Consider the following 13,555-nt stretch of genomic DNA (forward strand, 5'->3'; position numbering starts at 1 on the left):
GTGACTGGGAGAAATCTGACACATCCAGGCTTTGAATTCTTGTCTTCTAGCTCTAAATCCTGCCCACTCCATAATGGATTAGGAATCACGAGAATTTCAATCTTGCCTTTTTCATACCAGAAACTTATCTGCCTGGCTTTAGGCAACATATGTAATTTCTTGAAGTTTTAGCTTCTTCATCTGCATGTTGAGGGTGTTGTACTTATTTATCTTCTCAGTCTTTTCCACTTCTATATATACACTGAAAGTCAGTATAGAGTAGTTGTTAAAAGCATAGCATTAGAGATGAATTCTTGGGATCCAATCCCAGCTCTGCCCTTTGCTGGCTCTGTAAGCTTAAACAAGTTGCTAAATCTCTCTAAATCTCATTTTACTCATCATTATGGGTTAATAAATAGTACTTATTTCAGAACATCATCATTGTGAGGAATGAATGAATTAAACTATGGAAATGTGTTAGAAAGGGATCTGGTATAGAGTAAATGTTACATAAGTATTTGCTCTGATTTTTTAAAAAAATTTTAAAGATTTTATTTATTTGCCAGAAAGAGAGACAGTGAGAGAGGGACTACAAGCAGAGGGAGTGGGAGAGGGAGAAGCAGGCTTCCTGCCGAGCAGGGAGCCTGATTCCGGGCTGGATCCCAGGACCCTGGGATCATGACCAAAGCTGAAGTCAGGCGCATAATGACTGAGCCACCCAGGCACCCCTTTGCTCTGATTTTTATACTAAAATTGTAACATTTTATTCAGTGACTCTGATTGAGCTATTTTAATCCTTAAAGTCAAAGAGTAGATTAGCTTAGACAATTAAGGAGAAGCTTCCTCAGGCTGGGTTTGTGGCCCAATCACATTGATGTCCTTGTGTGACAAACTCAACTCAGTCGTTCTAGTCTAAAGAACGGTTATTTGGGGACACGACCACATATACCTGGGACCAGCATTTATCTGCCCAGAGATACATGTGTGTGTGTCAATGTATTATCAGTTCTGAATCATCTTCTGGTACGTAATTGACCTGAAGAATCTGTTTCTCTAATGTGCTACAACTTATTGGGCTCTGGTCATTATGATTGGCCAAGGAGTCTAACTTGGACATTTGCTGAAGCATCAAAAAATATAGAAAAATTTCTTTGCAAAAAATTATTGAAACATTTAAATTCCAAACACTAGATGCATGCTAAGTCATTTTGGTAGACGAATTATGAAATGTCTAAGTTCCATATGTCTTCTATAAGCAAATGGAAGTTTTATTTCAAGAAAAAAAAATGGTCTTTAAATTTTTCAAACATATCACATTCATCTTAGCTATCACTGAAAAGCAGTTCCGATAACTAAACTTAGACACATTGGGACCTATAAGACAATGGAGTCGGTATCAAAGCAGTAGGTAAATACTAGGCAAATTGCTTAAAAAAAAAGAAAGGGTCATTTCCATATTGTGAGCTCCTAAAACATATTGGAAAAATATTCTTGCCTAAATAATTGTTTGATTATGTCACAAAGTTTATTTAAGTATTAAATTTATTTATAGTTCCCACACTTTAATTTTGCTTTGTAAGAATTACAAAGACATAGAAACAGCTGACATTTTTTGAAATGACTACTAGCACAGTGCAAAAAAAAAAAAGAGAGATTGCTTTCATACCGTTTTTTGCTTCTGTATTCACTCTTTCTTTTTTGCTAGGTGGCATGCATGCAGTGGTTTCATGGAGACCATACAATGCTTGAGATGATTGAGAAAAAGCGTTGCTTGTGCAAGGAAATAAAAGCTAGACAGAAAACGGAAAAGGGGCTTTGCAAACAGGATAGCATGCCTATCCTGCCCAGCTGGAAGAAGAACGCTGGGGCAAAGAAGTACAGCCCTCCACCCTATTCTAAGCAGCAAACGGTGTTCTGGGATACTGCCATATGACTGTGCACAGGATGGCGGGAGCTCCACATCACTTTACATGAAGAGGGAGGTCGACTCAGTCATGCGATAAGTAGCTGTTACATATCTTCTCTGTCGGAATGGAATGCCAGTGCTTCCCTGGAAAGCCCATGGGAAGCTGTGCCTATTCATGGCAAATTCTTGATAAAATGTATATTAATTGTATCCTTGCAATTAAGACACTTATTTATCCCGGATTATTTTGAATCCAAAAGATATTAAGATGTAAATATTTTACTAGTTTATGGGTGACACCTGAAATAATACACATTATACGTATATAAATTACAGAAATATCAAGAGTTTTACTATATGATATAATTTCGGTATTAACTGGTTTGTTATCTCTTTTATATGTAATCCCTTGATGCCTTTATTATTAATTTTTGCATTTAAGATGTTATTTTTTTTTCTGTACACATTTGGCTTCTGTATGAGAACTCTCAGCTATAAGTCATATTCAATCACATAATATATGATCTGGTGCTAGTAATGTAGAAGTCAAGTATCATATTCGTTAAGAACATCTGTTGCTTTCTAAGTTTTTAAGGGTTTGATGGGAAATGGATGCAAATGTGATGCATAATTTGGATGTCCACGTTACATCAACACCAATATTTTTGCTACATTGGATTTATAAGAATCTCTCTTCAATATTGTCTTGTTTATATCAAGCAATGGTTAGTCAGGCTCCAGAGAAAGTTGTTAGGATATATTTGGATAACTCAGCAGAAAACATTTCCTTCAGAAATGACTTTCAGGACACCTGTCTTTGCATCATGGATCTAATTGGAGGAGACCAGGGTTCACTGTGACAATGGAAGTAACAAGGAATCGAAAGCTTAAATAGCATGACTGCTTTCAAGAAAGTGGGACCAGTGGCTTTATTGCCACTGCCATCATTATTTTTAAGTAACTTTTCACATGTATGTTTGTTTCCCCTAGAAAATGAGAAATAAACATTCTGACAGATACGTTTACATATTTTAGTACACGAAGCAAAATTTAGGTCCATTAATGAATTAGCATTTCTTAAGTTTTTCAAACTAGTTATCACCACATTTTGGGGTCGTAATCTTCTGTGCATGACCATCACATCCATTCTTAACTGATTCTGACACCATGACCAAAGAACTATGACCACTTGTTTATTTTATGTTGTTTCAAGGAAGAAACAGGAAATGCAGGGGATAGGGGATAGATGGGGTGGCTTCGATTTTACGTGGTGGTAAAGTTTAAGTTAAACAAATTCCTATATATCTTTTAAGAATAACTTGCTGGTTGCATATAAATATTGCCACAGATGGATAAAAAGAAACTATCTCATATATTTTGTATATTTAAATTACTATTTATGCTTCCTAAAATGGACAGTTTGTGATTCTTCTTTAACAATCGATTTAGTATTATATTTCTGAGAGAAAAGGTATGTGTTCGAAGTTATTGTCATAGTGGTTTTCCTTGTAAGGGTTTTGACAGCAATAGTATAGTGCTGCTCAATAAGACCAAATATAAAGGAGTGAGGGGATTTTTGTAATCTATATTGCTAAAAACCTAGTGATACTTTATCAGTAATACTTCCTTTCCAGCCTTTGAAATGTTATAAAATAATTTTTTAATCTTTTATAATCAATGTATATTTTGATGTCCAATTAGAATTCTGAAAGATTAAGGAAAAAGGGTAAGTGGGAGCATGTGTATCTGTTGTTTTTGCGTAAATGAGGACTCAGCAGGAGAACTGTATGCATAAAACACTTACTGAGGTTTTAGGCTTTGCTTATATAACTGAGGTGGTTAAAAAAAAAAGAAGAAGCAGAAGAAGCAGGATCACAAATACAAGAAATCATGTAGAGATCTTAAGTCGCTTAAATAAATCCTACTGCCATGTTTCACCAGTTAGAGATTATGTTTCAAACCCAACAATCAATGGAGTACCCATCTAAGAGTGATGAAAATGTTTTAAGATAAAATCAGAATGGAAATAAAATGTGCTTAGGACCCAGGATGTTAGCCTGATTTAACTTCTTATGACCACATACACTCGACGCAGTAGATTGGGTATAAAACATCAGTTCTCAGCATCTTTATGATGATCTGGGTATGTATATGTATGTTCAGGCTCAGTATGGTAACGATTGGATAATTCCTTTGAAATTTATATGTAGGTAACGTATCCAAGTGTGTTTTTCAGACGCCAATCTTTTCCCATATCTCTCTGAATGAGGCAGAAGATATTTTTTAATGCTGGCCACTTGTCAAGAAGGAAACAGAGGTACTGAAATGATTTGTGTTGGATTCAGTCATTCCCATTTGTTCTGCCAAACTCATGTTGCTGCCAGGTTTCACGCACTCTTTTTTTCAAGCAAGTTATTTTCTGAGAAGGCAGCTTGTTTGAAACTCTGACCTTAGGCAACCGTTTCTGTTTAATTTCTTCAAATTTTCTTCAATGGGAAGTCATTGAAAGATCTGGGAAAGCAACTTCAGTGATGTTTGATTCAATAACGTTTATTGGGTGCCTAACCCACTGTCCGTTTCGACTTCGCCAACGTGGCAAGAACCATCTATAATTCATTTTCTTTTTGTGTCATGTTTCTTTATATGGAGAGGAGGTCATTAGGATAGGAAGAAAAATCAGCTTATTCTCTGGTGGCAGTCAATCAGGACATGTCAGATGATAAAACATTCTGTTGACAGCCAGAACACTCTTGAAAGATAAAGCTCATAGTTTTTATAGCAGTACCAAAGAACAAACGGTATTGTGGCATGGTTATCAGGTGGGAAGAGCCCATACGTATGAGAAATGGTCTTTTCCTGACAGCTTTTACAGAAACAGAATTTTATCGGCTGTCAACAAGATGCTTTTCTACGGGGAAAACTTCTTAGCACGTAAGAGACAAATTTCTTTGGAATCAATAGGTGGGAGATCCTGCATTTCTGTTCAGTGCCAGAAGCCAGCATCTTCTGAGCTGTTACAGTAGGTCTTCATTTGAACACTGATGTCCCTTTCCCTGTATTCATCCCATGGGAGCAAGTTTGGGGTGATTGATCGATTTGTGTAAGGTTAATGGCCACCCGTACAAAATATTTGGGAAAGTGAAGCAAAACAAAACATTAAGAGGTTCACACTTGTTGTTTTAAAGAATATACACATTCCACTATCCAGAAATTGTCTGGATACAATGAGATACAACTTCCCCAAGTGACACTGGGACTTCAGAAATGGGGGTTCCAAATCGTTTTCTTGAATGCTTCTAGAGACTAGAGAAACATTCTGCTTACTACACTCTAGCTTAGGCCTTGTTCTCACATATAATTTGATTTGACTCTTTGAGCAAGTTTAAGAATCAAGTCAATAAAACTAGAAAACCCTTTCGGGTTAGTGTTAGTTAACTAGTTAGCTAGTTAACTAATTAGTTAACTAGTGTTTTAACTAACTAAATAAGACATCAAAACAATGCACATTAACAATGCAATTTTAATCACTTATATGTTAAGGTGAGTCACTTCCCCCAAATAGAAAAGCACTTGCAAGCTAATTATGCTACCTATGAAATAAAAAAAAAAAAAATTCTGTGATTTAAGCAGTAGGTAATCTGAGATGAGAGACAGTTTACCCTTTCAAAGGAATAGAAGTACAATAGAATAACAAATCCCACTTCATTGTGCCCCAAATTTAAATAGAACTGAAGAAAAAGTGGTACCTATATTTAAGATTAACTCACTACATCTTCCTTCAATGGGAAAATAGCTAATTATAGAATATGGACAATTTATTATTAATAGTTCATTGTTGAGAAACGTATCTAATAGATGTTTTTAAAAATTCTGTGAAGCATTGGAATTAAATATTCTAAAAGATATGGTCCCTGCCTTCAAGCAGCTTAATTATGCAATCATTAAAATTTCAAAACAAAGCCAATTATTTCTGAGAAGTTATACAATATCACGTGTTTGACATCTCTTATGTGTTTTTATATATGGTATTCTCTCTTTTTTTTTCCAGATCAAGTGTACAGTCAAAATAAAATACTAAAACATATTAAAGTTAATGTCTAAGTATAAAATATGTTTATGTATAAGACTCTCTATGTACACGTAGGATATGTACTGCACTCTATGTAACTCAGTAAAAGGATAACACGTTTGCCATGTTGGACTTGAACATTGTGGCTTGTTGTTTGGATTGATTTAAAACCCTTTGATATTTGGGTGAATTACATTGTAGCAAAATGTGTGTAACCTGAAAAAAAAAAAAGTCTGATTACATTTCCCTTTAAATACTATAGTTTTGAATTTAAGGGGAAACACCTTTACAGAAATAGTGTTGGATTTGTCTCAATCAAATATAGATGAAAATCTTTTTGAGGGGTTCATTTGTTCCCAAATATGACTGGGTTGCCCACCCTAAAAGCATCTACATTTACACGTGTATACACCCACATACAGTATACATACTGTATATAATATATATGAAAATGTTTAGTATGCACTTTTGTTTGGAACTCCTTGAGTTAACATTTATAGTGTAGCAATTGGTGTAAAGTGCACTGTGATTATAAAAAAACAAAGCACAGTAAAGTCACAGGTCTTGTTATCTTGCACTAAAAATGTGTTTACGTATTTAGCAATTGTATGTTTACTTTCTTGCTCTTTTCAAGAAATTAAAAAAAATAGCTATTGAAGAAATGATATAAAATCATATGTTTTTTAGTGGATAATGGCACTACATTTTTAAAAGACAGGGTTTTTAAAAGAAACCATTTAACATCCATTCCAACATAACATGTTTACCGTATCTAAGAATCTGAATGTCATATTACATTTTTCACAACTCATTAAAAATGTCAGGTTTGTGCCTGGAAAATTGTGCAAATAAGCATTAGCGAACAGATTTCTTTCTTCACGTGTTGTTAGCCATTTCTATATACCTAATAATATAAACACTGATGTTTTAATTTCTCTTAATTTTTGTACTTGATTTTTTTAGGTAATATGTAATTATAAATGTACTTTGATACTACTGAAGTAACCAGATGTTGTTTGAAAACAATTTGTTTTCTTTAGTGCATTGGCAATATTTTACAATCTGCTTATTTATTTGTGCTTATTTATTTGTGCTCCCGTGTAATTATAATAAAAGCAATAGTTTAAATTAGCCGACTTTTGCTGTCGCTTTATTTATTCACCGAGAAACAAGATTAGTAAGAACTTTTCAAAGAAAAGTACACTCATGTTTCCACGTCAGAAGCCATCTCTGACATGACGTGTTTTGTGGCAGATCAGCACAGGTGAACGGTGAGGACCTGGATGCTTCAGTTTCATTACGTGACCCTTAGATGTCCTCAGTCATAACTTGGTTTCAGCCTCAAACAGCTGAGCCACTAAATAAGAGGAAATGTGACACTTTTCTTTCTTCAATAGGCACCTAATTCCAATTAAATGACTCAGCGGGAATCTCAAGCCTTCTGGAGGCATTAAAGGAAAGTAAAAAAAAAAAAAAAAATCCAGCCATCTTAGACCTGTGTATGCAAACGACATGCTTATTGGGTGGGTATTTGCCATGTTCCTTTATTCAGTCGCACCTCTGGAATTGATCTGGTTTAAATAGGGAGCAAGTAAGTGTGGCTAACATTACTGGGGTACCCATAACCAAAACATCGTTGGGCACTTGAATAATAAAATAATTTCTGGCTCTCAGCAAGCTCACACACACACACACACACACACACACACACACACACACACAAATGCATGTGTAATAATATGGTCTCTGGTCATAGTTTCTAATGGCTACTTCATCAACCATGTCCAATTTCAGTGTAATTTATTATAATTTTATAATTCCTCAAGTTCTTTTCATGGGCATTTCTTAAAAGAAATTCAATTTATTCCCACAGTTTAGCCCCCTCCTCCAGCCACTCTGTGCTCCGTGGGCACTCTACTTCTGGATTGAACAAGAAATAATTAATCATATTCCACATCGTCAGTGTTTCACACTTTCATCCATTTCAGCTCACGATAAGAAGGACCTCCCCCCTCCAATCAATATCATCTCTTCTACTCTCCTTATGCCCAGTAAGACTCGCTTGTTTCCAGCTTTGTGATCTCAGAGTCTAATTCCGTTAACCCTAAGATGCAAATGACTGATAAAACAATGTCCATCTTGCTATCCATTTGCATTTGAAAGGATTCTTATTAACATGTACAAGAGAGTATCTATTAATAGAATGGACAGACTAGGAGATTGGGAGAAGAGTAGTTTGTGGAAAAGTTTGTACAATATCACCACCTAAAATCACATCCTCTAGAGTTGTGCTTCTCAAACTTTGCTGCAGAGAAGAGCTCTGCTGGCAATTTCTAAAAAACTCCTGTCCACAAAGCTCCTGGGGTTAGTCACAAGGCTTGTGAGATTTTGCAAGTGCTCAAGTGACGCCAAAGTGGCCAAAATTGAGAATTAGAACAGTACTTCTCAAACTTGAATGAACATGTCTATCTCCTGCAGATCTTGGTAACAACATACAAATTCTGATTCATCAGAGTCTGAGATTTGGCACTCTAGAATATCCCAGGAAATGCTGATGCTGCCTGTCTGTAGACCATTTACTGAGCAAAAAATATCTCCTAGGTGACTCCTTTTTCTGTCTATTTTCAGGGAGCCTTTGGTACCATTCTCTTGAGCACCAATACTCAGATTGTACTTCACAGATGGACAACAGAGAATTATCTTGAAACTGGTTAAAAATGCAAAACCTTAAACTTCATCCTAGATGACTCTTTGGAGCTGAGATGCATGAATCTTTTGGGCTGGGGCTCATAGATCTGGTTCAGCAAGCTCTGAGGATGATTCTTAGACTCAGTAAAGTTTGAGAAGCAATGTCCTGGATCATTGCCCTGGTGTGGTTTTCAGCCATGGCAGTACATGATATTCCCTTCAGGATATTTTATTTAATACTGATGCCTGAGCCCCACTCCTAGAGATTTTGATTTTAATAGCCTGAGTTTCAGGACTGGACAGCTTTTCCTTCTCTTCCTTCACAACCTCCTCCTTCTCCTCTTCTTTATCCTTTCTGCTTTCCTCCTCACAACCTCTCAGATGATTAGAATCTGAAGTTGGTAGCAAGAAAGCTATATTGGAGACGCACATTGGAAATTGTGTCATGTTCACCAGAAACAATATTTTATCCACAGGACCAAATGCAGAAATGATCGTTTCATATCTTTACTTATTTATGGATACCTCGTGGCGAACTGGGCTACTGTGGGAAGAAGTTTCAGCTTTGGTTAAATCAATTCTTTGTGATAGGGTGCCCATCTGTCATCTGAAGTGGTCAGCAGTCTGTGAGAACAGGGTTGTATTATTTTTATTATTTATTCATTTATTTATTAAAAATTTTTTTTTGCAAAAGAGTACATAGGGAGTAGGGAAAAGGAGGGAAAAGGAGAGAGAGAGAGAATCTTAAGCAGACTCTACACCTAGCACAGAGCTGAAAGCAGGGCTCAGTCTCAGGGCCCTGAGATCATGACCTGAGCCAAAAATCAAGAGCCAGATAATTAAGTGACTGAGATTCCCAGGTGCCTCAGGATTATGCTAGAGCAGCTCAGGGCTGTTACTTTGTGTCTTTATAACTGCAGTGCTGGCTGTGTTACAGCCTTGCTTTGCCTGGATAGGCCATAATTAAATGAAAAATTATTCTAGACATTGCTTAGAAATCAGTGTCCAGGTGCTACTTAGAATCTTCATCGTTGGTAATTGTACGAGGCATCTGTCAGATATCCCTCAGGTTGGAATGGATGTCTGCCACTGAAAAACCCATCCCCATCCCCAGAACATACAAACACACTGTACTGTGTTTGAATTTTCATTAAAATGCCATCTGTTTATAATAGTTATTTATTTATTTTTAGAGTTTGTCTTCTAATACTATATGATAAGTTTCCGAAAGGGGAACTAGATTTGCTTATTGCAAATTTTTTATTGCCCAAGGTGCTTGGCCCATTGCTCTGTGCATGAAAATATTAAATAATATTGGCTGACTTCATTTACATATTTATTTAGCACTCACTGAGGTCCTTTTATACACCTACTACTTTGTAGACAGTAGCAGGGCAAAGGCTATGCCCTCTATCTATCCCTTTTCCTTCCTCTCTTCCAATACCCTAAAATAAGAATTAATGAGATTTTGTGACATTTTGTAATTCATAGCCCAAGATTACTATAAATATGTATATTATTTATATAGTTATAATTTGTTTCTATCCATCTACATGTTTATTTACACTCCCTTTTGTTGCAAAAGAAATTAAAACTGTTTTAATAATACATAAAATATAGCAAGATAACATACATTAACAATGTGTGAGAACTATAAGAAGAAAAAAAAAGATTAGGACATGAAATTAAAGTAGTCATGAATGATTTTAGGTCACAAAATGAATACAGTGATGCCCTATGTCATAATGAACTTTAACTTTATGATTTATCATAATAGGAGTATCACCAATAATGATACCAATAATGATTGATCTATGGTTTACTCCATGCTGGATACTGAACTGTTTTGAATATGTTTTACTTAATTCTTAATTCTATGCTTACCTTGATTTTCTACTAAAGTAATTGAAATTCACAAAAGTTGTGTAAACTTACACAAGTAGTAATTACAGGTCCTAGAAACTCAAGCCAGGTTTCTCTGATTCCAAAACAAATGTAACACAGTCTCTTATTTAAATTACTTTTTGTCATTTTGGTATTTACCATATACAGAGGCTCGAAGACATTCTGACACTGTGCAAACACTATGCTGGATCATGGACTATGAAAGGAATTAATCCATTTAATTTAGATTCACATACTTAACACCAAAGAGGCAATATGTTCCCTACAACAGAACAAACTGCACCCACTGTACCACTGATACAGCCCAGTGTAGGGGATTTTAGGTTTTCAGAAATCTTTGTCTTTATTGATCATTTCTTATCAATCTTTTAACTGGTTGCAACAAAGGCCAAATGAATTCACTAAGGTCAAACAGTGAATTGGCTTTTAAATTGATTTTTTTTCTGGTACAATTTCCTTAGGGTAACTATTATTGCCATGCTATATTGAATTAAGTTTCTTGATAGGTTGCAAAGTACCTTCTTAGCTACGTTAAAAAAAAAAAAAAGGACATATTGGCTTACCAAGGTACTTTGTTTTAGGTAGTAAATCAATCCAAATTTTGTTATTCTTTCTTTAAGGTAGACACTGGCTGATACCATATTTATAATGGAGAGAGAGAGAGGAGATGGTGGAGAGTGAGAGCACAGGAGTGAGAGAGAGGAGAGTAAGAAAGGAGAATGTGAGAGAAGTAGAGAGAGAGAGACAATAGAAAAGTACCTGTTGTTAAGTTAAAATGTACCCTCCCACAGGACACTGACACCTCGAGACTTGATTCCCCAGCAATATTTCAGCACAAGGGTCCTTGAAAGGTGTTACTCATGACACTGGGATAGGGAGAAAAAGCATTTTATTATTTTATTTTATAAAATAATGTATTTTATTTTTTAATAGTTAAGAACTTTTTATGTATTTAAAACATGAAGTTAGCATATTAAAATACTTGATTTGATTCACTGAATAAATATTTCCTGAGTGCTTACATGTCAGCCATTATTACACATAATGGGGATTTGGTTGTGAACAAATGAAACAATGACAATCCTACTCCTTTTAGAGTTGACACAATTGATAAGATTAGTCCCGTTGAGGTTGAAGTTGGTAACACGAAGTTAAGCCACCTCACTCAGACCTTGAGGATTACAAGGTGTGGTACTCTGGTGATACCCAGATGTTGCAAAATTCAGAAGTCTTTGAATGGATGAAGGGAGCTTGCTGAGACTGAAAGTTGTACATTGCTTCTGCTAGAAGAAGGTTTTATGCCCGCTCTCCTCATTCCCTTGGGATTTGATACCTGCCTGTCAGAGATCACACGTATGGACATACTGATTCCTTAGTAAATATATACTTCTCCTGTTACAATGGAAAGATTCTGAGGAATACCATACAAACCACTGAAACCACCTCAGAGTTGATGAGACATCCCTGATAATATTAAAATTGTTTACTTATCTGAGGATCTTCTAGATTTTATCTGAAACTAAATGTTTGTCCTATTCTAGAAAATTCTTGACTTCTCATAGCTTATAATACCAATTACATTGTCCAAGTTCCAAGTGAACCAAGTTTGACCCAGTATCATACTATAAGCCCCTGCCTTCTCCCAGACTCCAGTGTTATACATCAAAGATCTCAAATTCAAATGATTGTATGCATTGAGTGAGAGAGACAAGTACCTACCTTCAAATACTGAAACAGGCAATAGATCAGGTAGAGCTTGAATAAATGGAGGTTGAAGGGGATGAAAGACCACAATGTCAGCTTGGACAAAGGTAAGGAGTTTGCTGGTAAAGACACAAGAACAGGGATATTATAAAGCTCAAAAATAAGCTTAAGACTATTTAGTTTGAGGAAAAGTGCAATTCCTCTCAACGGCTCCTGGATGGAAACTTTGAAAAAAGTTGACCTCATTTTTACTTAAATGTGCGGCCTTCTTTCAAATTAATATCAGGATTCTGCAGAAGAGCCCAGTGGGGAACTTGATCAGAGCAATTTAGAAAGGCAAGTAAGACAGCAACTCAAGGCATAAAAATGAATAAGGTCAGTACAGAGAAGCAAGTAAGGCAAAAATTATTGGCCTCAATATTTCCTGATGACTCCTCAGAGCTTTCTCTTTCTGGTTTATAAATGTATTATTCACTAAGTCTGAAGAGGTGATTGGAGATGGAAGCAAATGAGTAGTCAGCTATGCAAAGACCTGGAGGAGGGTTTCGGATATTTGAGGGATTGTAATGGCTCTGAGATGGAATGGGCTTTCATGTGTTGAGGAACCCCACTGGCCACAGATACACTAAAGATGAGGTCAAGGAGAAGAGAGGCAGGGGCCACGATATGGAGGCGCGGTGACATTTATATGCCAGACCATATAAAACATATCACCTGCACCATCTAAAAACCAAAGCCATGGGTAGAATTTAAGAATATATAGACCTAGTGCAAAGGATGCCCATGCCACTTCCCTAAGCTGATCAACCTGCCTCTCAGTGAATGTGTGCAGAAAACCAAGAATCCTCGAACATTTAATGAAAACTAACAACATAAATAAAAGGCAATCCAATAGAATTTATTAGGATCTTGATAAATTAGAGTTAGATTGATCATCAGAGGTGGTTTAATGTGAAACTACTGAAGTTTAAATTTTATGCTACACACGTGTAAAGTTATTCTAGGATGTTCAAATACCCTAATATGTTCACATGGTCATATGATTTTGTAAAATTTGCAAAATATGGGTCATTTTGACTAGTCAGTTCAGAGTAATGCCTTCTCTATTTTAATATTGTTTCCATCCTACTTTGCCTTAATTTGGAGTCAGTGGAGTGGCTGTGGAAATTTTGGGATCTGGCTAAGAAGATGTTAGGTTAGATGTACACTTACTTTAGACTTAGTGGTACATTTTCACATGAATTATGGGATTCATAATTTTATTTTTTTCCCTTAAAGATCACACTTCCCTAATTTGTATAAGC

General features: G+C 35.8%; 1 protein-coding gene across 2 annotated transcripts in view; it reads left to right on the top strand.

Annotated features, from left to right (window-relative positions):
* Positions 1 to 7,060, top strand: part of NYAP2 (neuronal tyrosine-phosphorylated phosphoinositide-3-kinase adaptor 2) — a 266,821-nt gene extending 259,761 nt beyond the window's left edge. For both annotated transcript variants that reach the window (XM_046017979.1, XM_046017981.1), the window contains one exon: positions 1,685 to 7,060. In XM_046017979.1, coding sequence (XP_045873935.1) covers positions 1,685 to 1,912 — 228 coding nt within the window. In that variant the 3' untranslated portion in view covers positions 1,913 to 7,060. The remainder of the gene's footprint in view (positions 1 to 1,684) is intronic.
* The last annotated feature ends 6,495 nt before the right edge of the window (positions 7,061 to 13,555 follow it).

This window comes from Meles meles, chromosome 9 (assembly GCF_922984935.1).
Source record: "Meles meles chromosome 9, mMelMel3.1 paternal haplotype, whole genome shotgun sequence".
Lineage (NCBI taxonomy): Eukaryota > Metazoa > Chordata > Mammalia > Carnivora > Mustelidae > Meles > Meles meles.